Source organism: Chelon labrosus (genome assembly GCF_963514085.1).
Source record: "Chelon labrosus genome assembly, chromosome: 4".
Taxonomy (NCBI): Eukaryota; Metazoa; Chordata; class Actinopteri; order Mugiliformes; family Mugilidae; genus Chelon; species Chelon labrosus.
This window is the reverse complement of record NC_140340.1, coordinates 27,857,615-27,884,058: the sequence shown is the minus strand read 5'-3', so window position 1 is coordinate 27,884,058 and position 26,444 is coordinate 27,857,615. Positions and strand designations below refer to the sequence as shown.

At 44.5% G+C, this 26,444-nt stretch overlaps 1 protein-coding gene across 6 annotated transcripts; it reads left to right on the top strand.

The window, feature by feature from the left end:
• The first annotated feature begins 4,295 nt into the window (after window positions 1-4,295).
• LOC311486673 (RNA-binding protein Musashi homolog 1) lies at window positions 4,296-25,118 on the top strand. 6 transcript variants are annotated; one of them, XM_084542624.1, is made up of 14 exons: window positions 4,296-4,396; window positions 4,920-4,960; window positions 5,736-5,817; window positions 5,942-6,026; window positions 13,589-13,630; window positions 14,077-14,169; window positions 20,531-20,579; window positions 21,176-21,258; window positions 21,429-21,546; window positions 22,367-22,447; window positions 23,039-23,095; window positions 24,320-24,385; window positions 24,565-24,719; window positions 24,826-25,118. In XM_084542624.1, exons 1-14 carry the CDS (start codon window positions 4,332-4,334, stop codon window positions 24,865-24,867), a joined length of 1,059 nt encoding a protein of 352 aa, XP_084398750.1. In that variant the 5' UTR covers window positions 4,296-4,331; the 3' UTR covers window positions 24,868-25,118. The 6 variants fall into 6 exon arrangements, with proteins under 6 accessions (XP_084398750.1, XP_084398749.1, XP_084398747.1 ...); XM_084542623.1 differs by having other exon boundaries at window positions 24,320-24,403; XM_084542621.1 differs by having other exon boundaries at window positions 24,320-24,472; window positions 24,535-24,719.
• Window positions 25,119-26,444: the final 1,326 nt, after the last annotated feature.

Sequence of the window (26,444 nt, the reverse complement as noted above, 5' to 3'; positions counted from 1 at the left end):
TCCTCTCTTTTAGGTCAGCACGACGACGGTCTCGGAGATGGTCGTGACTCCGTCTGCATGTGTCACCATGTCATTTCCAGTAACCGCTCGGTGACATCATCTCAACCCCCGAAAGAGGTCGGGGCAGACGTGAAGCTGAGAGTGCGTAGGATGCTCTGTGTAGTGTAAATATGAATGAATGGACTCCATGTACTGTAAACACGAATAAATAACACTTTAGAGGTTGCGAAATTCAAATAAACATCTAATTTTGGACTGAGTAGATGCTGTAATTTAAAGCCCCGTCAAATAAAGCTTTGTGGATGTGACGGGAGATAACAGATAATTAGTTTTCAGAGAGTTAATAATGTACTCAGTACAACAGTGATGGATTGACAGTCCTTTAACAAACTGCGATCCCCACTACCAGTTTCCACGGTGGCAAGTGCAGTATTGACAATCTGTCTTTAAGTGTTAGGCCTCTGCTGATTTGTAACCAGAAGCCTTTGTGCGGCTTCTGTGCTGTGTGTGTGGTTCCTGTGTTCATCTGCTCGACCGTCTGTGGGGTATTACAGATTTCCGCAGCTGCCTACACCCATGCGGCCCTCAGACAGTCACACTGTCGTCCTGTGTCATCAAGGTAAATAAGCAGGGGTCTGTTTGTGCGTACAGGAAGCTCACAGCCATGGGTCCAGTTTGTTTTGTGTGCGTATGATTAATAAAAGGTTAACTCAGCCCTCAGTCAACTGTTGAAGAGGCATGTAAATCTCCCCCGCAATCTCTTCCTTCCTCTGCCTTTCTCTCCCCCCTTTGTCTCTCTCCCTTTGCCACACCTTCCCCTGGGGGATGCAGGGATTGTGATTGGATAAAGGAGGTTGGGCTCCGGGCACAACCACAGGTGTGCTTGTTTCCTCCCTTCTCCTCTCTCATGTAATGATTTCTGCAGCTCGCCACCTGCCAGGTGGAAAAAACACCCACAGCAAATGGAGTGCTTTAAAATGGCCTCCTGGCTTCCGCTATAAAGGATCATTATTTTTTTTAACGCTTGTTCAAACATTCCATTTTTATCCTTTTTCTTTATCTATTGAAAGGAAGCCTTCCTGGAACTACTTGTTGCTTGTACATTTTGTATCACATTCAAATGATGGCCTCTGGCTCTGAAAACGGTTGCCGCAGCTGAAGAATACAGCTGAGAGAGGCACAGCGACAGGCTTTTCACATGAGCAGAAGTTGGCTTTCGAACTCCTTTCTCTAAGAGTCCCCTTCTAGGCTCTCTTTCAAACTGCCTTGAGGGTGGTGGAGAGCAGGTCCCAGGCCCTGACGGGTCAGAGGTCCCTCACAGACAAAGGCGTCCCACTCTGGGTCAGCTCTGGTCAAAGAAACAAAAGCGGGCGAAGGCCTGGATTGCACAAACTACTGCAGTGGTAGAGTAACAACGAGACGGAGACTGAGAGTGGAAAAGGCAAAGGGAAGAAACAAAGTGAACCGAAACCCTGTCTCACACACTGACCTATATATACACATACAGTTGGCAACATGTTGCTTTCATTCATTGTTTGAATCAAAGCTTTAGCCCATAAAACAAATTAGTCAAAGTTTCTAAAACTGCAAAAACCTCCTAATGGACCTCTTTGTGTTTTCTGTTTGTTGAGTTTATAATAATAATCACTTTACTCTTACCGACTTATGTCAGTGTTGTTACCTAAAGTCAATCCAAATAATTTTGCCGCAATCTATCTTCACCTTCTGGTACTGCTCTAACTTGTTCCTTCCCCTCCCCCACACCGCTGTCTTTCCCCTCTCTTTTTTATTCGGTGCCATTGATCATGCATGCAGAAATTCAGCACGCCCATCCATGGCTCCAGCCAGGATAGGTTAACTAGTGCAAGGCCCTGTCCTACATACTGCTGCCTCGCTATGGTCCACCAGGCCACAGTCACACCCTCCCCCTGATCTGCCTCCGCTCACGGACTCCCCCCCCCACCATGCCCCGCCTGTTGCCAAACACACACAAACACCCTGCGGCCCATCTCAGAACCGGCACATGCACAGATCATTGTGTTTGTTCACTCATCACCACTGAAAACTTTCAGTCAGGTGCAGAAAGGAGGAGATTTCCAGAGGCTTTGTTCAGTTTCTCTTTTACATACGGCTATCCAAAAGGTGTTTTGGTTTGAAGTGTGCATCACTGTAATCATATTAGATTATTCAGATGCACAGAAAGCGTCAATGAGACCAAAAATTCATCCCCAAAGCAACCTGAACCCACAGCTCTGTTAGCCTTCACAAGTGCACTTCCCACAACTTTGTGAGCGCCTCACTTGTTTCACTTTTATCGCAGCAGGTGATGAAACAGCTCAGCTGACCAGGCTTGTCCCGGCCAAGTTAATGGCTGACTTGGAGGTGATGCAGCTAATCTGCCACTTAGCTGGTTTAGGGCGACCTGTCACGTGGACTGAGGGAGAAGGGGGATTGGGTAAGATCAGGTTTAGATGAGGGCTGGACTGTGATTGGTTAACCGGGTGGACGGAGGGTGTGTAGTGGCAGTCACAGCTGTTTTGGATGTGCTGGATGAAGAAGGCAGAAGGAACAGGTGGGCTGAGGGTTGTGCAAAGGCAAGAGTGGTGATGGGTGGATGGAGAGGTACTTGGAAAGGCGGGTGCATGACTTTTTGTAGCACCTGTGAACACAATGACATGACATTTCACATCACATTATACAGAAGGACACGTAAGATCTCCAGTACCAGTCAAAGATTTGGACACAGCTTCTCAATCAATGTGTTTTTCTTTATTTTTTGTTATTTCCTACACTGTGGATTAGATTTTAGATTCTTCTCAGTGGCCACCTTTTTCTTTGATGAACGCTTTTCAGACTACAGCATTCTCTCAGTCTGCTACATCCGCAGCAGAGGTAACCCTTGGTCTTTCTTTCCTCATGAGAGCCAGTTTAAATCATAGCGTTTGATGGTTTTCGCGAGTGCACTTGAGGATACATCCACAGTTCTTGAAATTTTCCAGGCCGACTGCCCCGCATGTCCTAAAGTAACAGCGGACTGCGGTTCTTGCCATGATATGGATTAGAACAGCGGTCGAACGGGGCCGTTCGCTGTAGAGAACTGTGCACCAGCCCCGCCTCGGCACAACACAACTCGTGGTGTCAAACAAATTAAGATGGCAAGACAAGAAACACCAGTTAACTGAAACCCCTTCCAGGTGACTACCTCATGAAGCTGACTGGGAGAACGCCAAGAGTGTGCAAAGCTGTCAACATAGAAAAAAAGGTGTCTGCTTTGACAGATCTAAAATAGAAATCTATACAATATATGTTATGGCTTATTTAACACTTGTTTACTACATAATTCCATAGTTTTGATGCATTCAGTATTAATCTCCCATTTAGAAAAAAAATGTAAGTAAAAGATGTGTCCATACATTACATATGATGACATCACAAATGATGTCATTACACTGATATTGATGTCACCTTAGACATGGTGTAATCACATAACATAACATAACAACACAGAGAAATCAGGGCCTGGCAGACATGTGCAGTCTGAAGAGTGACTCCATAACCAAGTGGCTGTTTCATGTGGTGTTTAGGGGAAAGTATCCTGGTTACAGATGCCTCATTTCACCTGAGGCCCAACCTGGCACCACAGGAACACATCGTTTTCCATTATGCCTTCCTCTAGTGCCACAACCTGCTCATGAATGCAGCTGATGTGGAGGAGGAGGGGGATTTCTAATGAGTGACAAGTGTTAAAATTATTATTTTTTTTTTTATACCTGAGATAGATCTGGTCCTGCCTTATTTTATATGGGTCGTTTTAGATTTTTTTTTTTTTTTTTTACATGTGCTCACGTTACTGGCGCTCCAGCTGGATAGAGAGACTGTGGATGTGCGCAAGCGTTCAATACGCATTAATGGGCCATGCTGTTGTGATCAACCAATGACAAGAGCGGCGGGGAAACACTACAGAGAGAGCGCCACTGGCAGCATGAATAGAGAGGCAGCAGTGTGCGGGAGGGAGGGAGGGAGGGAAGGAGGGAGGGAGGTCCGAGGCTGGGGTAGGCTACGGGAAAGCGAGGTAGAGGCGGAGTCTCTCTCCGAGCGTCTATGCATTTGTGCGTTTCCTCGCTCACCCCTCCTCTTTTTAAACCACCCCACCCCCACCTCTGCTGCCCCCCTCCCTCCTCCTCCTCCTCCTCCTCACCCCTTCACCCACCTCCCCCCCTCCTCCCATCGTGCTTGCCCGCCCCTGAGTCTGGAGCAGCAGCAGCAGCAGCAGTGGAGCTTCACTGCCTCTCCTCGCCTCACAGTGCGGGAATATACCAGCGGAGAGCAGAATGGATACGGAAGGGAGCCAGAGCAGCCTGTCCTCCGGCACGGACAACTCCCCCCACGACCCCTGGTAACAGCCTCAGCCCGCCCGCCTGCCTTTCGCTCGCCTCTCGGCTCGGTTTGAGTTCACCTTGGACTTTAGTTGAGTTCAGTGCGGGGAGCGGAGCCGCGCCGAGACAAAAGACGAGCACGCTGTGTGTATATGTATGTGTGTGTGTGTTGTCTGCATGTGTGGGATGGATCCACTCAGCGGAGGAGACACAGACGCACCGCTGCTTTCCGCCTGTTTCCCTTCCTCTCTTGTTTGTTTATTTATCCCGGCTTTCCTCCAGAAGGCCACGGTGCAACTTCTCCTCCATCATCTGGAAAATCCTCTCCTTTTTTCCCCTCCTCCTCTGGGGGATTATAACGGCCCGACTGGCCGATTGGTGACTTCGCAACATGGCCGATGCTTTCTTCTTACTTTATTGATGCTATATTACACACATTCCCCCTCCCCGCATGCCGATCCCCCCCTTGCATGTGCCATGTGTTGTGCTTGAAAGACGCGTTTTTATCCTGTGTGACTTACGGCTTGTGTTTCTCTCATTCAGCAAAATGTTCATCGGGGGTCTGAGTTGGCAGACAACACAAGGTGAGCTGTCCCGCACGCTACTTTAATAAGTCTGGGTGAAAGCCTCCTGCATGTTTGCTCCTTCACACACTGTATTTTGGCCCAGCTATAGCTTCCATATTACCTGCGATGCCTCTCGAAGTTGAGGAGAAACACTGCGAATAGTTAAATCAAAGCCTCCTATTCATTAAGGATCAGCTCCGAGGATTTAGACTTGCCGAGACGCAGGAGATTAACACTGGGAATCGTGCGCACACAACGACTTGTCTGCCCCTTTTTCCTCCTGTGCACCCATTACACTGTTAATAAACCGAGGAGGGCATTCATAGTAGGGGCTGATCGATTATTCGGCGTTAGAGCAGAAGTTGGGACTCATATCGATGCCCACGCTCGTGTTGTTGTTTTCCTTATTGTCGCGCTCCGCTGAATCCATTCATTTATTTTAAGAGCGCAGCCTGGTGCACGGATACAGTTTATTCTTGTTGCGATGGCCCGTGTTATTAACCCAGCACTGCTGCTGCCTCTGCCTCTGCCGTGTCAAAACAGCAGTCGTCACCATGTGTAGCTTTGTTTGTGGTCTGCAGGGCCTAATGGGCTATTCTGCTGAATGGCCAGATAGCCAGTATATCTCGGAGGACTGGGGGGGGGGGACACACAAACACAACGTGGTCCGCCCGACCCCATTGTCTCTCCCTCCAGCCACTGCCAAGCACATCACCTCAGCAGGGCCCGTGAGATAACGCTAACCCCATCCCCGTCTGCCTTTAAAACCGCGTCTCGCTTGCTGTCTTTGCAGAGGGCTTGAAGGAGTACTTCTGCAAATTTGGCGAGGTGAAGGAGTGCATGGTGATGCGGGATCCCGTTACCAAGCGGTCGAGGTAAGAAGGAGGCGTGTGCGCTCCGCCGTCCTATCACCGGATGCCTCATGCTCTCCCATGCTTTTCCATGAGAGCACTTCGCTTTGGGATTTTTCTGACTTGTGTGCTTTATTTTCCTTCGCAGGGGGTTCGGCTTTGTAACTTACGCGGAGCAGGCCGGCGTGGAGAAGGTTTTGGCGCAAAACAGACACGAGTTGGATTCCAAGACGGTGAGTTCCGTTTGAGGGGCTGGATGGCACCAAGTCGGTTTAACTTTTCCAAGTCTGATTCTCTGTGGAGCATGCCCCCCCCCCCCCTCCCCTTGGTGCATTTTGCCTCCCACCGTATGGCTTGTAAAAGTTCAGGAGTGCGTTTTGGAGCAGCCCCCCTCCTCCCCTCCTTCTCCTCCTCCTCCCTGCTCATTTCCCCCTCCAAATCCCGGTTCAGGGCGCCAACATGAAAGCGTTCTTTCTTGGGCTTCATTGCCATGGTTACCTGGGGGACCTGAATGGGGTAGGAGCCCCTGCAAAAGCCCTCACAGGTTTTATGTAGAGCAGAGAGCTCACAAGTTTTTTCCTCCTCCTCTTTTTTTTTTTTTTTCATTGAAAATAACAGCACCCTACTCTTTCTTTTTTTTTTTTTCAAGTGTCAGCTCTCGAGAGCTTGAGGGAAGGAAACGGTTGTGGCAGCAGTGGACCCCAAACTGATGCAGGGGAAGTGTGTGGGGTTGAAGTGAAGTCTTAGCTGAATTTAAATATTGATGTAAACTCCGAGGGTGTGTTTGGAGGTTTCTCTGTGATTTTCCCCTCCTACGCCACTGACACATGAAAATTCAAATGTGGGTAAATGGAACAAATCAGCTGCCAAACAGAGGCCAGGCTAAATACTTGTGTTTAGTCAGTTCATGCTTACATGGAAGACACAAGATGGCATAAAGTGAATCCCAGTGGTTTGTTTGATGTGAGTCAGAGCTGGTGACTTAAGACAGAGTTATCTAAGGTGTGAATGTTGCTGCCATGGTCATGTAGATTGGTTGTAGGAATCCGGACTGGGTGTGTCCTTGTCAGCTTGTGGTCCTTCCCACACACACACACACACACACACACACACAATGGGATCATTTGAGAGTGAAAATCAGTGGCACAGAAAGGCAGCAGAGCCCAGGGGTGGAGATAGGTAGAGTTTAGTTAGTTGCTGGAGCAAGCCTGTTGCCGGGGGTGACGCCGGCCTCGAGAGACAGTGCCGTAACTGCACAGCCCAATGGGATTTATGTCTCCATAACAACTTCTCAGCTATTTTGCATTAACTTAAGGCGCCGGGCTCGGCCGGGTAGCAGAGCTCTGACACAGGCAGATAATGTCGAGTCACGTCATGACATTTATGCTTTTTGAGTGTGCACGATTTTGATCCCGTCTGTTTGTTTTTAGGTGCAGTAATGGAACATTTATAAGTTTAAGGCTGTACATTTCCGCCACTGTGATATTCATTACAAAGCGAGCGTCGCTGCTGGTAATCCGTCAGTGTTTTTGTGTTAGTTTGGAAGTAGGTTATAAGCAACTGCAAAGTGTTACACAGTGAGTCATATTACCTCTTAAAAGTAGGTACTGTTGGGGTGTTTGAGGGAGCCAGACCCTGTGTGTGTGTTTGATGTGAACGCTGCTTTGGAAGCTCTGCTTGGCAGGCCACTGGTGGGGTTAGGCGTTGCCCTATTATAAAGCAAAATGCAGCATGAGGCTAAACAATAATAATGTTAATGACTCAAACGCAGCTTTGGTTGCTCAGGTTGTTGTGGCAGCAGTCTGCAGGGGTGGTGGGGGGAGTCGGGGGAGTGGAAGCGCTCCATGGTACCATTTATCCAACCAGGCGTTTTAACCATGCGAGGGTATGGTTGCCATTTTGTCGCTCCATTTTGGAAATAATCACCCCGATTTTTTTAGCGCCACTGGCTCGTTTGTAGATCTGCTAAAATGCCCCCATTTGCTAAAATGCTACAGGAAATAGAATTAAGAGATGAACATGGTGCAGTCAAATAACACAATTTTTGTGTCGGCCATTGACAATGCTTTTATACATACTAATAAATAAAGTTCTTTTGTCTGTATGTGCTCATTACTATATATCCCATGCACCACGTTTCAGCGTCACACCTGGACTCCCCTCTACTCAGTATTGTTTAATCAGCATGAGATGTGAAAGAGACATTCCTCCCCGGAATGAGGAAGAATATCCGATGCTCTGATGTTTTTGCCTTGTTACGCTGAGCCTTTGGTTTGTGAGGAAAGACGCCACAAGCCATAAAGCAGGAAAGGGAGAAAATGAGAAAGGTGCGTGAAACAAGGGAAATGCACCAGGAGCTGTGTGAGGACACACAGGGTGAGAAGTAAACTACATTAACTGGTGCAAGGTCCATAGCACTGGTTACAATTGGTATTAAACATTTACAGTCCTGTTCCATCCAGTATTGTTTTATCCAAGCTTAGGAAGCGAAACGCTCAGGCTAAGTATCAAATCAAATTGCCATCAATACCTGCGTTGCTAAGAATCTAAACACAACAAATGCGAGGTTGTCTTGTTTTCAGAGAGAGGTCTGTCGAGGTTGTTGTTTTGGTTGGAGGTTAGATTTCCTGTCGGGGCAGAGTGTGGCCTCGGGGCAGTGGTGTGCTGTTGTATTTCTCTGGACAGAGAAAAAGGGCACAACTGGTATTTGTTTTCTCCGAGAAATGCTTTACTGGAACGGGCTACGGGAAGAAGAAGAAGAAGACCAGATATTCCCTGAAAAACGTCCACTTCTCATTTCCTCGGCTTAGCGAAAGGACGATTTTCAGATTTTGCCGTGCTATTGTTTGTGGCACGTTTATACGCAATGGATCGTTGTGCGTGCTGTGATGGTTTCAGCGCGGTGGACTGTGCTTATGAAGTGGGCATTCAGTGATGACGTGTCAGTAACGAGTGATAATTTAGTATTCTTATTCCTTTAAATGGTATTGTCCAACTATGACCCACAAACATTATGTCAAAAGAAAAACGTGTTTTTATTAGAGCGAATAGCTCCATTTAATATTTGTGTTTTACACCAATTAAACAGGAATGACCTTTTCAAAGTGTGTTACAGTAGGTGGTAATTGCTGCTTTTGGCACACCGGCCTGTGAAGGTACAGTAGTAGTATTTGTCAGCGAGGTGCTAATATAGCTGCTTTTATCTATAGCTATGGACTGTAACGGCATATGTCAGTGGTAAACTCTGTGCACAGTTGGCACCACAGTCTGCACGGGCTACTGGTTTAGCACCTGGTTACTTCGAGTTTAGATGCTCGCAGCAGCTCCTCCGCTCCTGGCTGGAAGATTAGCCGTTAATGCTGACGTGGACAAAGCCGGAGAGGGGGGTGGGGGGTGGGGGGGGGGTGGTTGCATGGAGAAGGTGGAGAATAAGAGAGAGAGAGGGAGGCCTGGATCCTGTGCTGTAATTAGTATGGATCTGAAAAGCACCATAATTGGATTGAGGGAAACAAACTGGATTGGGCTTCCGAGGTCCAGGCTCGGCCTCAGATCCAGGGGATAAAGCCTGGACCTGCTCTGAAGGTGGATCTGCTACGTGTGGACAGTCCCACTCCAAACCACCAAACTACCAACCAACCACCAACGCACACATGTAGAGCACCCACCCTGGTTAGGCGCTCAAAGTAAGGGTTAGAGGGGTAAGGGATGGGGTTGGGTTGGAGGTCCTCATTAGTGTGCTTCGTTAACTAATTACCGCTCCATTGTTCAGATGTGCAGATTGACCCTGCTTGCCTGAGCCCAAACCAAGTGTCCCACTCTGGCTCCGTGTGCACGTATTGACATGCCAGCTCCTTTTGTCTCCTCTTGTGTTTATAGCTTTTTGTTTAGCTCATATTGATTATGTTGCCATAATGGGGTAGCCTGTGGTGTCTTTTTATCAGTGTGGGTGTTTGCCATTTTGTTTTTGCAAGAAGGTTTTGGCAGGGCTGGCCAGTGTGTCAGAGCTTGTATATTTCTATATGCGAGAGTGTTGGGAAGAGGTGCGTGAAGTGTTGGAGGGGCGGCTGGTATTCTTTCTTATTCAATTACACGTACGTGTCACTTTATATACATGTGCTGGTGTTTACGTTTGTGCTACATTATGTGGGCGCCTGTAAATGTGTGTGCGTGTATGTATGTGTGCCTGTGGGGGTAGCACGGGAGCCCCAGTTCCTCTACGGGCCCATCTGTTTTGTACTCTTTGTCCTGTTAATTAATGAAATCAGAGGGGCTGCCTGCTGGGACGGCCCCGCTGCACCGCTACGCCGGACAGGCCCACTTTCTCATGGGCTGCCTCTGTTTTCCAAATGAATGCCTTCTCTTTCTCCCCGTGCTTTTTTTCTCTCTCTCTCCCTCTCTCTCTTCTGCTCCCCACCTATCTCTGCAACTACCGATTTGACAATATATTTTTTATTTTTGTTTTCCAGTTTGTAACACTGGTGGATGCTCTGCGCCACGTGAGGTGACTATTGGTCGTAGATTAGCGTAGTCTTAAAAGCTAAACCACTAAAATCATACTGTAGGCTCTTGCTGTCACTGTGCTGCTTAGATTGAGCGGAGGTTGGATGTCATGAAGCAGGATGTTAGTCAGACCATTTCACGAACACTCAGTTGTAACTCTTCTCTGTCAGCCTGGGAAGAGCAGCTTTTCTTTCTTTTTTTTTTTCTCTCTCTCTCCTTCCTGGAAAGGTTTGAACATTTTTTCATGACTAGTTACATTTTCACCAGTCCTGACTGGGACTGTTACACGGCAGAGGCTCTTCTTGAATGTCAAGCCTGTCTGGAAGAGCTATTTCTGAGTGTTGCAAAAAGTGACCTGGCTAAGACCTTTCACTTTTTGCTTTGTGGCCTATCTGTCTTCCTTATGGCTAATCTGCCAGTCTGATAGATGCTTTAGTTTTCATTTATTATTGCCTCCGTCTGAGTACAGCCAGATGTAGAATTTAGATATATTCTGTTATTTCACTGAGGCGTAATGATTTTTTTTTAACAGCATGGCATGACTGTAGCCGTAGTAGCACTACTGCAGATATTGCATTAGGCCTAACCTAGTCTAGCTGGTAACCTTCAGTGCTGTAGGCTGTTTCTCTAGGAGCTTCTGATCGTTTAAAAGCTAGGAAACATTGGCACTTTGTTAAAATGTGTCGTGTGGGTGCACAATATGACGCCATGCCACGCGACTTGTTACATTTGTCTACATATTTAATGTCACTGATTGTATTGTGTTATATTATTAGGATCACCAGCTAAAAAAGAATGACAGAATATACACTGATCTCTCACTACTTGCTGCTAAATTAATGAAAAGGCTGTTAGACAGTGATGTTGTAATGTTTTTTTTCTTTGTTTTTCCCACCCCCCACTGTACTTGCACCGTTGCAGTCGTTATGAGACTGCAGTCTTGTGTCAAATGCGAGCTGGTTGCTGACTGCTGTCACTGTCAGCTCATGGTCCGTGTCTCTGCCACGTAATGGCCTCAGGGCAGCTCCTGTCCTCTAGTCGTGTTAAAACAGTTAAAGGCAGGTGGGCTGACCTGAGCACGAGAGGCTGTTACCTCTCAGTAGCGTTCAGGCCCGAAAGAACAACGGGCACGTTGCTGTGCAATTCCCGAATGCTTCACACCAGCATCGCTCTGTCAAGTTAGGACGTGTAATTAGAAAAAAACAGCAGAAGATTTAATGATGATTAACTTCATTACGGCCCCTTGTAGTTGCTTGATTCCAGTATAATGTGTCCTTTTACATTTCATAGAGTTTTTTCTTTCAAAAGTACAACATTACTGTGTGGTTGTTTTAAACAGCGAGTATATAGAATTCTCTACGTCAGCCATTTATAGTATTTGTTCCTTCTGTGCTTTATTTTTTTTTGTTAAAGGACAAAAAGCAGGGTCATATGTTGGTACATAAAGTCACTGTAATCGCTCACATATATAATGTTACGTTCGGCCCACTTAGCACACATCCTGTCAGAAATGCTGTGCTGTCATTGTTTGTGAGTGTGCTCTGTTGTTGCGCTGCTGCGTTGCCGATAGACGGCGTGGCTCTGCGTGTCCTTGTCACCTTTGTCTTTGTGCTTAGACCAGCTGGAGGTGACATGGCTCTCCTCATCTTTGCGTCCCACTTCAAGGTGCAAAGTCCTTCCGCAATCCGTTCCAAGGACGCTGCAGCTTCGCGTTAGTTACACAGCGGTGTGCTCTCGAAGCAGTGGTAAATCTGAGGCACTTAAAGGTCCTCGTAGGACATATTTGTCAGTGCATTTGTCATCAGAAGCATCGAATTATCACAGGAAAGAGATGAAAGGATTGTTTGAATATTGAATGAACACCCTCCTTTGTATCAGGTGCATTGTTCACATTATAAGTAATTATTTTTGGCTATTTGATGGGCTCTTTCTAGTTGCCAATATCAATTCAATACCTCCGATAGTGGCTGTGGGAGGCACAAGAGGTTTTGCTTCACACATCCAATTATTAGAACAAAGATGGAACTCTAAGACCATAATACAGCACAAGGTCCTGTGACCTAAAATCATCTCTCTCGTTGGCTTGAGTGAGAATAACACGAGATTCCACACAAATTTAAAATGCCAGGCCAGGCTTTGCATATTTATCATTATTAAAGGCCAGCTCATTCAAAGCTCATTTACTTCTAATTTTATCTGTAACCTTGACCACTGCTGAGACATTCCAGTGGGGAGAAATATGGATACAGTCAAATCTGGCTAATCCAAAATAGGGGTTGTCAGGATTTGTGAGATTTGAGGAGAGAAAAGAAACATCCATCTGAAATGTATTCAGAATATTGAATGCTCATTTTGGATTCCAGGCTGCCCTGCTCCGTCTAGTTTGCCGCTCCTAAGATGCATTTAGTTTAGTGTCTCAGCACACAATTTAGAAAAAGTACATATTCACGTCTCACTGTGTATTTTGTTCCTCATGCCTGTTTGTTTGGCTGGTGTGTTTGGATTTTTGGGGGCTTGCACAAACAAGGGTCTACTATACATATTCGCGGATTAGCATGCGTTCTATTTCTGGACTTGCAGTCCTTCAGATGGGTTCAGACTTAGAGGCTCTGTGTTGTAACCGATTCTAGTTAGTTAACAGTGTGATAATTCATCGATGCCGAGAGGGATATTGACTTTATACAAGGACAGCGTCAGCTACTCAACAACATGACTGGAACAGGTAGCGATTTGATGTCTTTGCTCAAAGAAATATAAGCTGGGCGGATGCATTTTAATTAAGGCTGGTAGCTCCCAGAAGAGAAAAATATTAGTGTTCTGTTTAACCTTTTTTTCAACCTCTCTGGGACCTTTGAACTGATCCCGTTTCAGTCTACATTTCTCATGTCTGTGGTGTCAAACTCCAACTTAAAACATGGTTAATAACGGTGTATTTTATATGCAGCTCTTCGGCTCCCAAATCCCTCAGAAGTCTGTGAATATTTGTTAAAGTGGACGCAGCACAGAGGGGGATAGACCAACATGGGGTTTAGCGCAATCTAAAAACATATAATGTGTAGATACTGTACAGTCTGTAAAATACTATTTCGGCAAATTGAAGGAAAATATAAATATATGCAATATAAATAATAATGCTTTACTACCATTTCTTTTTTTGACTGTTATGTGTCAAAGGGAGGTCAAATAACTGTCAACATGCTGGCTTTAAGACAAATTCAGATTAGAGCTTCTTAAAATGTGTGTCTGTTTTTTTGCCACTTTTTAAAACTCATCTTCATTCATCTTTCCCCCACAGATTGATCCAAAGGTGGCGTTCCCTCGCCGGGCTCAGCCCAAGGTGAGTGCACCCCGATAAGGTTAAGAGCAAGAAGGAGTAGTGATGATTGTCACCCCTAATCATTCAGCCCTGGTGGCTGAGATTAGAGTCAGGCATGTGACCAAATAGGAGCTACAATCTACTTCCAGCCGGACACTGTAACCTGCACCCTGACCCCTGTACTGCCCCCTGTACCTGCACCTATTTGTATCCTGGCTCACACACGAAGGCTGACCCACAGTATTCACCTGTACATGCACTTTCTCACACACACACGCACACACACACATACACCTCTGAGGCCTTAAACCGAGCTGCATTAGCTTGAATCCTCAGAAGAGCTTTCAGAAACCCTTTTCAGATTAGATAAACACCAACCAATACAAAGTCCCTCTCTCACAGGCATCTGCCTCCTACATAATGTTATTAGCAATAAACGATGCCTTCTTCTTCTTCTGTGCTGCTAGCTGGTGACCAGGACAAAGAAGATCTTTGTCGGAGGACTGTCAGTCAATACCACCATCGAAGATGTGAAGCAATACTTTGACCAGTTTGGAAAGGTAAACTATTCACATACCTCCTATCTACCTGTAGCCATCACACTGGAGCTGTAACAGTGAAAAGCTGCAGCCTTAGATTGTCAGACGCTGATGATTGTCAGTGCTTTCCAACCACCCCTTTGTCTGAGCCTGGTGTGCTCTACAGAGATACCACCAATCAGCTTGGCATATAAATGGATTTTAACCTGGACAATAAAAGTGCATGTTTTACTGTTTCATTCAACTCACTGAACTCTTCTATTTTAAAGGATAATTGTTTGGACTCTATATTTATTCTTTATGTATAAAGCTATACGTTCAGCTGACCTTTTAAACTATTGATTTCTGTTAATGCACTACTGTATATCAAACAATTACTTTTAGCTAACAGCTTCACCAGTTTATTAACCAGCTATTTCAACTACTTAGCTAACTACTTTATCATTCTCTTCAAGCTAAATATTTCAATTAGGTATTTAAATTATTTATTTAACATTTTATCAGTTACTTCTAGCTAAACATTTCGCCTTTAGATATTTCCACTATTTAGCTAACCACTTTATCAATTACTTCAAGCGAAGTGTTTCAATTATTTAGTCTTTAGCCATTTCAACTACTTAGCTAACTACTGTATTAATTACCTCAAGCTACATATTTAAATAATTTCACCTTTAGATATTTCAGCTACTGAGCTAACTACTACAACTATTACCTCAAACGGTATATTTAAATAATTTTGTCTTTAGCCGCTTCAGCTATTTAGCTAACTACTTAATCGTTTTTTTCAAGCTAAATATTTCAGTTAGTTATCCTTTAGCTAGCTCAACTATTTAGCTAACCCCTTTGTCAATTACTTCAACCTAAATATTTCAACTATTTATCACTTGATTTAAGCTAAATATTTAAGTTATTTAGCCTTTAGGTATTTTAACTACTTACTACTTTTAGCTAATTACTTTAAGCAAAGTCTCTCAAGAATTGTCTTTTTTAAATTATTCTAATCGAAGTAATTTCTCCATTAGCAGATGCTTAATCATAACACTTAGCTGCCTATTTTCTCACTCGTGGTGGCATCTTGTGGTGTTCAGGTGTTATAGCTGACTCATTATCTGGAGGAATTACTTGAGCTAGCCTGCAATCTTTCCATGTACCTCTTGGCAGCAGCAGAAGTACACCCTGGGGTGCAAGTTAGGACCCACCACTTTAATGGACTGTACACCTTTGATATATTATATTCATATGTTGGCCGTGTCCTTTAGACACATTTCAGCTTTACCTAAAAGGTGTAAACCAGTGAAAAAATATGCTTTTTACCTTTCTCCTTTCTCATTTCAGTGAAGACGTTAGAAGAAAATGCAAAAAATAACCTAATTTCATAGCAGAAGTGGGAAAAGGGGCAGATGTTGAAAGTGGGAGAGAGGAATTAAAGACTAAAGCAGTGATTCCCAACCAGCGAGCATCACGGGGTACTTCTGCAGTTTCCAGGGGGTACATGGAAAGATTAGCTTTGCTAATGTGAAAAAAAGTCACATTAAAAAAAGAAAATGTCTGCAGTGAGTCATAAGAAGTAGGAAGCAAAAAAGACAAGAGCAAGAAAGCAACGAATAAATGGTTGAAATACATAGATACACTAGCTAGAAGTGAGATTTTGTCAGCTAAAAGTAGTGAAGTAAATGCGTAAAATACGGAGCTAAATAATGGATCAATGATCAGTGTAAATGGCTAGATTAGATGTAATGTTAAAATGGTTTTAGTACTGACAATTGATAGAAAAAACAAAGTTGGAATAGTCAGACAATGATAAAGACATAAGAAAAGTATCTATAGGTTAAAGGAAAAGTGAAAATATTTAGCTAGATCTAATAGATACATGGTTGAAACATTACTGACATGAATACTATGAAAAATAATCTTAATATTTATAGTTTTTATATAGATTTTATATAAAATCAGTTTTCTGCATTTGATACGATGAATCCGTAATGGCGCCTCATCTGACAGGCCCGTGAGGTTACGACTTACAAAACAAGATTGGAATTACGGGACTAAAAAACAACCAAAGGAATCGAAGTAAAATCCTGTTTGGTCATTGGTGGTTGTGCTGTGCCAGACACGGTATTACTTAGTTTGTTAGTTTACTCTTTTGTTCGCCTTTTTGCTCTTTTCCGATCACATCGTAGTGTTTTTGGCTGCCACATTTTGTCCTGCTTAGCTCCTTTTGAATAAAATTTGGTGAAAGGCAAACACATGCTGTGGAGACAGATGAGCGGCCGGGGGAGAGGAGGAGAGAGAAAAAAAAAAAAAGCAGGAGGGGAAGCGAAGAGGGAGATGGCAGGGGACTGAAAGGGAAGAAGCAACCCCCCATAGAGAGAGAGGGAGGGGAACTCAGAAAAGGTTGAAGGGCAGAGAAAAGGAGGAATGTTGAGATAGTGAAGAGCGAAAGCGACTATTAAAAGAGAAAAACACCAATCTGATGGGCCATAAATGCGAGCAAAAATGAGTGATGGGTGATGCGTTGGGTTACTTTTTAGCTAACTACACTTTGGGGGGCTTAGGAGCGTGTTTGAGTAGAGTTCAGGCCCTGCACTATTAACTAATCAAATGCAACAGCTGCTCCTGTAACCGCCCCCCTCCTTTCCACCTTACCCGAAATCAGTACTTCAGTCCCACATACACACACCCTGCTCCAGACGCTCTCAGCTTGTTGCCGTGGTGACCTGTCTTTGCCAATTGTCCCGCCATAATCCAGTGTTTTTCTGTGTGTCTTTGAAAAATGTGTGAAAAAAGTGTGTATCTGCATGAATGGAAATGTGCATGTGTGACTGAAAGTGTGACACAGAGAGAGAGAGAGAGAGAGAGAGAGAGAGAGAGCTTGCATATGTTTGTCCTGATATAGAGAGACATCGAGTCTCTCAGCCAGCGGTCCAGTTGTCACAAACATGAAGTCTGCGGTTGTGCTGCTGCTGCTGGTGAGCAGGACGGTCTGAAAATGAGCATTGCTCCAGGATGGAGGCCTAATGGGTTGGAAGAAATTAACAGCACGGAGCTCCTTCTGCCTCGTGTCTGGCTGTGTTTTCTCTAAGTTGGCCTCTGACTCATTCCTGGGGTATTACCGTATTTCAGGTGCAGGTTCAAATTTAAATAAATGTATTTTAATTCTGGGTCGTGGATCCTCGTAGACCTGGGTTGCGCGCGTGTGTGACTGTCACACTTACTCAGGTGGACGCCGTGACATGTGTCATGTTTCCCGAGTGCGCTCTCTAAGATGGCTGTTTGCATCTCTGTGCCGAATCCGTTCTCCCTGGTGATTACAGACACTCATATCTAAGACAACAGCCCCTCCGCAGGATGAGGGAATATTTGGACTGTTTGGACACGTGAGACCAAAGCTCTATCATGGACAGCGGCAATCCCACAGCGCATTCCTGCTGAGCGGGAGGTATTTCTTGTTTATTATCTGAGCTGGTTACAAGGTGCAGGTTTAGATGGAGCAGCACTCGGTGTCCTGTTTATTTTCATACTGTGGCACCGCCTTGCAAGGAAAACACAGAATGCACTCTGCATTTTACAAAATACTTTGATATGTGCAGATGTTTATTTTTTTGGAGCATACTGTGCTCCTGAAAGCACACCTACGCAAACTTCATTAGGGCGGACTGGAATGGCTGCCCAGTTGACACTTCAGGTGTTTTGGACCAAAAAAAAGTGAGGAGTCAAGAGGCATCTGTTTATGTGTGGTTTCCCTAACGGCAAATCTGAGCTCCTGTTGCTAAATGTCCCCAGGCCAGTAAGACTGCGGCAGCCATGTTTGTATGAGAAGTAGTCTGAGTCCTGAGGTCTTGTGATCCCCCTCTCTACCTGCGGGAAAGTTCACATCACGGAAACATGTTTTAAACTAAAGATCTGTCTCGCAAAGGGATAATTTGATAATTAGCACTTCATGTGATTTTGGCTTTACAGCCAGTTCTGTTTGATCTAAAGCAAATCCCTGTTTTCCTTGCCTTTCTGTCGTGCCTCTGAGCTTCCTTAAAGTACCTTGCATGAAAAACTATGATTTAAGTGCCCTTTCATAACTCTTCCAAAATAAAACCAGAGAGCAGCGAGCAAAGGAAGGAGTGGATAAGATGAAAAATGCAGCGTGGACAGGGCAGACGGGAAAAGTTGGGACTCCACTCACCCATGTGAGCTGGCGATTAGAAGGCTTGACTGAACACTTTGTCTGCTGGCCTGTTTAGAGAGAGATGGCCAGAGAGAGAGAGAGAGAGAGAGAGAGAGAGAGAGAGAATGAAAGAGGGAGATGTGAGGAGACAGCAGGGAAAAATGTGAATGCCACCTTTCATAATCTCACAAAAAAAAAGTGTAATGGACTTGTCGGCAAACACTTGTTCCTCAGACAATAGCTGCACGCTCCTCTAAAATCTGGACGTTCATAACGCTGCACTCTAAAATCAGCTCTGGATCTCACCTTTGGTATTGGTACATCTGAGAATGTCAGAACTTGAGAATATGACCTTAACTTTTCTTCACCCCCCCCCCCCCAATGCAGGCTGAGTTGTTAGCGACTGAGCCACTGCTAAGCCAATCTCAGACCCCCACAGCTATCCAATCAGATTGTCTTACAGCACCCTGGGCAGTGGACATCGTGAGATCGTCTCCTTATTGGTTTTGGCAAAGGCAAAAGGGCTGGTGTGCGACCACAGCATAAGCTCACACACGTGACAGAACTGTTTGCATGTCTACACACCATTGTATTCACGTGGACGACTATTAACTGAACGATAGTGGCGTGACAGCACAGAATATTATCTTTCTTTTTATTATTGCCTAAAAATGTCTCATCAAAGAGGCACGGCTCAAAATCTCCTTTAGCTGGCAGTGTTAGCCATCGGTCATTTTCCAGAATAGATGTTGCTAATGCTAACAGGAAAGCTAGCTGTGCATGTAACTCTACTCTTATGATAACATATTGGCTTGCAGCTGTCTACTTACTGTCCTCCTACCCGGCTCTCTGCTGTGTCATTGAGTTTGGATGACCGGAAGGGTGGAAGACATGAGGGGGGAGGAGAGGAGGGGGAGAATAAAAACTGAATGAAGGACAGAAAAAGGAGTGGGGGGGGGCGCTCTATGTGGGTGTTTGAGCTATATGTGCACAGGGATGTGAGTAACATGACTCAGGAAGGTTGTGGAAGCAGCCTCGGTCCTCTCTGTATTGACCGTTTTTCACTTGTGTAGGTCCAACAAACACGCACAGACTTTATCTCAATCAGATTAGAATGTGTGCATGGGCGTCTTTCGGTGTCAGAAATGTGATGGCCTGACCATCTAGAAGCCTCTGCCACTCATATTACATGGGTTTGAGTTTCAGTGCTTGCTGCCTCATGAAAATAGCTGTGTAGTCATACTCCACATGTGTCTCCATGTGATGTCGGGAGGCTGTGCTGCAGATTTTCAGGGAGATTTGCATTTAGAGAAAATGCAAAAGTTTGAATTCCACAGCGATGCCAGGCCTTGGCTTGCCATGCCGTCAGAGCTCGAGCAGAAGCTGCTAACTTTCCTGCCAGTGAAGGACAAGTGAGAGAGGGAGGGAGGGAGGGAGGGAGGGAGGGAAGAAAGAGGGTAGAAAGGGGGAGGAGGTGGAATATGAATAGGGCAGTGGAGTGAGTGCAAAAAGGAAAGTGGAGGGAGAAGGAGAATAAAAGACCCTGGCTCACTTTGTTCTCTGTAAACTGAAATGTTCACCAACAGATTTTCTATCCTCCATCCAAACTTAACTCTCTATCGATCCCTTTATTTGTCACTGTTTCCCCTTTTCTCTCGTTCTGTCACATGCTTTATGTCCCTCTTTTTCTCTCCATCCTATTCATTGAAATGAGTTGGGGTGGGGGCAAGTTCTTCTAATTGAAATTCTTTACAGGGTCTCCATGGGAATGGTAAACTTTGCAGAGAGGGAAAGAAAGACAGCGAGGGTGAACGAATGAAAGGAAAAAAGAGGGAGAGAGAGACAGAGCAGGACAGAGTTTGTGAGAACTCTGGCGTAGGACAGAGACGGCGAAGAATGGGAAAGAATTTCCTCCAGCGCCTTATGATCACACTGATAGATTGTATTTCATTTTATTTTTATACGGCACCCCGCCCCCAATTTCCCCATCGCTCTCTTCCTTTCTCACTCTGTCATTCTTTCTTTTTCTTTTCCCCTTTGTCACCTGTCACCCCTCCCTCTCTCCTCTCCACCCTCCATCTGTTTTCCCCTCTTTCTCTCCAATGCTAAAGAGGGACAATAGCACCCCATGCTGTGTAATGGTGTGTGTGTGTGTGTGTGTGTGCATGTGTGTGTGTGTGTTAATATGTCGAAGCTCATCTATTCTTTGCTTTGTTCTTGCAGGTTGATGATGCCATGCTTATGTTCGACAAAACAACCAACAGACACAGAGGTGCGTACACGCAGTCACACTCACATGCACACACACACACACACACACATTATGCTAATATGTGTTGACACACTAAGTGGGGCTCCTACAAACGTGGCGTCGCAAATGAAAGGAGAAACAGCGTGATGGGAGTCACGGGGTGAAGAATTCTTCTCATATCTCGTACTTTAGTCTTTCCTCTGCTCTCGGTTGCTCAGTTTATCTCTGTGGGTTAGGAGGGCAGCGCCCGGTGTGTGGGCGACAAGAGCGGTGCCAAGTTGGTCATGATAATCTGGGCTCAGGTTTTGAACCACGCCCTATCCCCTCTCCTCCATGACGCTAACACCTGATTGATAAGCAAGACGAGGCTCGCCTCATCTCTCAAGGCACTGTGTTGGGAGAGATAGAGGAAGATGAAGAGGCAGAAGTGATCACTTCTCTTCTATTAACTGCCATGTAATCAGCCCTAAGAGTTGTGCGCTTCCTCGCAAGATAGAATTGTCTCTCCCAGACAGACGTAGGTATAATAACACTATGACGTATTTGCATTGCAAATACAAGCAGGTTGAGCAGCCTCCTGAAGCGTGTCAATAAGAGCGTATTCTGTTCTCTTCTAGGTTTCGGCTTTGTTACCTTTGAGAACGAAGATGTGGTGGAGAAAGTGTGTGAGATCCACTTCCATGAGATCAACAATAAAATGGTACGGATGTGAGCAGTGGCACAGATTGTCAAAGTGTTGTTTTTAGCATTACTCACTCACCGATATATGGATTTGCCTGAGATGTCTTAACTTGTCTGCCAGAAGGTGTTGTAATTCGCGGAATCGTCTATTTCAGGAGTTTCACTGATCGCTGGTTTTCTTTGCTTTAGGTGGAGTGTAAGAAGGCCCAGCCCAAGGAGGTGATGACGCCGACGGGCTCAGCCAGAGGCCGTTCCAGGGTGATGCCCTACGGGATGGATGCCTTCATGCTGGGCATCGGCATGTTAGGTGAGATCAAAAATGAAATATACCAAAATGACTTTTAAATTAGGTTTATATTGACATCCTGTATGACCAAAGCGCCTGTAAATAGGATACCATGAAATGGGCACCATTTTACTATATAGGTACTAGTATTTATTTTAGAAACAGTTACTCTGAAAAATCTATTTAACATTTGGGGGAAACATGCTAGTATGGAAAGACGTGCTAGTCATACCCTTTAACTACGGTGTTTTATTTAGCTGTGAATATTTTGAGAGGTATTTACAAAGAACTCTGTATTATTAATAACAGTATTTCAGATTACTTGCTTGTCCATAGAGTAAGATTAAGAGTAAAGGAGTACATGTAAAAAAAAAAAGAAAAAATACATCATATTCCATGTGAGCTCTGTGTTCATTTTGATGCTGCTGTGCCCTGGTGAAAGTTCCACAGAAACATTCAGTTAAATAAATGCAGGCTCCGGGTTTGTTGATATTCTCTGTGATGTGTCTAAAACCTAGAGATTACACGCTGAAGGGCTCGACAGACTGGAGTAAAATATGGTCATAAAATATTCTCATTGAGAAAACAGAGAGATGCACATCATATGCTGTCGGTGGTTGTTTGGCTCCCTCTACTGACCATCTGAGATTGGAGTGAACTTAAGTAAAGCATAGTAAGGCTATCAGTCCATCTCTAGGATTATGAAGTCTGGCTCTGTAACACCTCTGTGATGACACAGATTCAGATCAGCACTTGGTTCGATCTCAAAAAATGTTCTTCACGTGCATATTTGCAGTCAAATTAATTATTATTATTGATTATTAATCTGTCTTTCTAACAGGTTACCCAGGTTTCCAGACTACTACCTACACCAGCCGCAGTTACTCTGGAATTGCGCCTGGTTACACTTACCAGTTCCCAGGTAAGTCCTCCTAACCCCTAAACACAACTGACTCTCTGCTGGTCTGCAGACAGGGACAGGCTTCACGATGCGGACTGTGGCATGTAGCTGATTCAACTGTGGGACATGAAACATGTATGAACAACAGCAGTGGCTTCAGTTCTCTCTCCCACCCACCCACACACACACAGATGCATTCATACGTTAACAGAACCGTCATACCAGCATCTCTGGCTGCTTGCAGATTCACGTGACCGTCTGTCCTTTCAAACGTTCCTCTTTTTCCGAAATATGTCTTCCTGCATCAGATATAATTTGTTGATGTTTTACCTTTGATTTATGATATTTGCCTGTTTTCCTCTGTTTATTTGATCTACTTATGTAACTCCCTTTCATTCTGCTGTATTGCCCCTCCTTTTCCTCTGCTCCCGCCTTCCTGCCTGTCCTTGCAGTGGTTTAAAAAAAAACTTTCTGTGCTTGTGCGTCCATTTTGGCGTACTCTCTGTGTGTGTGTGTGTGTAGCATCGGTGGATGGTGACTGTACTTAAAAACCCTCTCTCTCTCTCTCTCTCTCTCTCTCTCTCTGTCTTGATCTCGACCTTCTGTTTCTAGAATTCCATTTAGAGAGGACCCCCCTCCTGACTTCATCCCACCCCCCTGAGCTGACAGGTCAGTGGCTCCTCACTCCTCCAAGGGCCCAGAGAGAAAAACTGAACTATTTAGCAGCAGAAAGCCAAATTAAATGTGTGAATGTGATGCCACTGCTGCTAAATACAGTTGACCTGGACTCACTGAGGACCTTTTTAGAACCATACAGCAAAAGCTACGTTGCGCAAATATCAGTTTGGCTGCACAAGTCTTCTTTTCTTACACTTGATTTAATTTTTAGATTTAATAGTCCTCTACCGTCCATACAGTAGATGTGAAGCAATCATCGACAGGAAGTTAGCTTAGATTAGTTTAAAGACTAGAAAAAAGCAAGCCTGATTCTGTTTAAAGTAAACAAATCCACCTCTCAGGGCCTCTAATGCTCTCCAGTTAACATTAATAGTCTTTAAGTTTTCCATCTGTGAATGCTGAGGTCGTATTCAAGCTATTAAGAGGAACTAAGAGAAAGCGTGGGTTAAACAGAAAAGAAAATCACCAACTATTAAAATAATAATAATAATAATAATAAATTTTATTTATAAAGCACTTTACATCAAATATCTCAAAGTGCTCACTTCTTTTTGTCAAATCCTCATCCTTTAATGAGGTTAATTTACTTTTAGCATAAATGTTTAATCTATTTATTTTATTCTTCTGTTCCTTTGGTTTGAAGACTACTTGTCAGAGAGTAGAGCAATGATATAATATAGAAGGTATTGCTGTGTTTGTCCAACACACTGACTGAACTGATGAATTACCGATTGTGAGCAGGTTTTAGTTACTAAATAGTTCTTCTCTCAGATTTTAGAGGGCCTCTTTAGTGCCACAATGCTTTGTGAATTAGACTAAAAGTATTTAGTTTTCTCCTGACTGAAACTTTAGACGTCCTTTAGATGTTTTGATGCATACAGATCCCTGATCTACAAGCAGCTCATGCAGTTCTGCCTTTACACTGACATCTAGTGGCTCTGAGCTGTGCTTGCATCTTTACGTGGAGACGTCATCGTCCTCGTTTTTATCATCTGCATTATTTAGGTTCCTATTTAACGAACCTAAAGCTGCCATTGGACGTTATGTCACTGGTGACGTCGTTCCTTTCCACCAGTTGGATATAAATGAGGTGACAGATGTGTGAGCAGATGTCTGTTCAACCTCACTGTGCTGTAGATTATTATATGATGTGATACGAGACTGAGACACAATGAGCTGTTTGTTCAATAATTTGGTTTGTTGTATAATCCTCAGCCATTCCCCTGACTGCATATGGACCAATGGCAGCAGCCGCAGCAGCAGCAGTAGTTAGAGGTATGTGTGTGTGTGGTTGTAAGGGTGTTTTTTTTGGGGGGGGGAGGGTTCTTTGGCCCAGTTGGACAAATAAAAGAATATTTTTAGATACGTGTGTGTGTGTGTGTGTGTGTGTGTGTGTGTGTGTGTGTGTGTGAAGCCCTCCGGTGTTGAAGCCTGTCTTGTCTCCCCTGCTCTCCTCTTAGGCTCCACCCCTTCACGCACAGCTGGCTTCCTGGGCACCAGCAGCCCTGGACCAATGGCTGACCTGTATGCTGCAGCCAATCAGGACTCAGGAGTCAGCGGCTACATCAGCGCCGCTAGTCCCGCCCCCAGCACAGGGTTCGGCCACAGTCTCGGGGTAGGTCACACAGCCCCACCCCCCACCCGCAATTAAACACATGCAAGAATGCACACGTGCGTTGACAAAGCTAATGAAAGTGTATTCACTCTTCATGTGTCCTCAGGGTCCTCTGATTGCTACTGCGTTCACTAATGGCTACCACTGAGAACACTCAGGTCACTGAGGATAGGAGAGCTTCTCCTCTGCTGATGAGCCAATCACAGTGCTGGCTGCCCATTGATGGCACAAAGTGATTGGCTGGCTACTGGCTCTACCAGGCTCCCCTGGCTCCAAGTGGCTCCACCCACCGACTGAATATCTTTTTAAATCCAGAACTCTTGTTTTGCTGTACTAATCTCACTTCAACATAAACGTCCCCATTTTCTCCTCTTTTTTCCTCATGTAGTGTAACAACTAGATCCCCACCTCCCTCAGTTATCCATTTTATCTCCTTTGAAGTTGAGAAAAGAAAACTGCAAAAAAAAAAAAAAAAAAAAATCTCTGAGGAAACGTCTTTGACAAAGACGCAGAGAACTATTTTGAGTTTTTTTTTTATTTTAATTATTACTTTATTTCAATGTGATCTGTCATTTTATCATGAAATCCTTCAAAGCTGTCACTGGCGTCAACAGAAAGAGAAAAGGCCGTGCGACATGGGTCTTTGTCTTGAGAACCATTTTTAAGGAAGAACAAATCCAACAAAGTCCTTTTTTAACTCAAGTGTCACGGAAACATGGGAAAAAAACTAAAATGTATATTTTGGTAGTCTTTAAAAACAAAACCTTTGTAATATTGTTATTAATATTGACATAATAATGATAATCTGTAAGGTATTTTATTCTGTAATTGGTTTTAAAGCAATGTTTTTATGTCTTTCTGTAAGATATTGTACATAGACACTGGGGCGGGCGGGGGGTTGGTGGGGGTTACTGAACCGGCTGGCATGTCATTGGTTGGTTTGGAAAGGGTTAACAGCTATTTGGCTGAATGTCATCTACTACTACTACTACTACTATCTGCTGTCATCTCACTACTTTTATCAGCATATGGTATATGCGTACACTGTGTGCCAGTCCACTCTTGCGTCACTCCAGCGCAGCGCTATCCACGATGGCTGCTGACAAATAAACTTCCTGGAGTTCGTCTGGCAAATTTGTTCACTTAGCTAACAGTTTTTGTCGCAAAGTCGCCCCTATCGTTTGCTTTACATCTCAAAGAAGCAAATGTCGTCTCTTGCATCTTCATCAAAGTTTCAGATTCAACACAATGGACTAGAAATGGAAAAAACAACCTTTAGAGGAGAACAGGAACAGGATAAATCAGGGGTTCATGGGATCGGGGGTTGACCTAACTTCCTCTTTTTAAAAATATTATATATATTTTTTGCGCAATTCACTTGTTAATGTTTTTTTTTTTCTCTTTTGTTAATTGTTTTCTTTTTGAAAATATTCTTTTATTGCGGTGCTCTCCGCCGTGAAAACAGATGAAGGACATTCTCAGAAGCAGGTGTAGAAAATCACGATCATGTTGTCCTCTTATCACTATTGAAGGTGCATGTGATTGCGTCTGAGTGCGTGTGAGTGAGTGTTTGTGCGCATACATCAAGGTGTAATATGGAACTACTTTTGGCAACGAAGGAGCAGTTTGATTGCCTTTGTTTCTTTGGTACTGAAAAAAAAAAATCACCCTGTCCCATTTTGGTTCATCTGCTCCTCTCCCCCCTGACTCTTTCCCATTTCATGT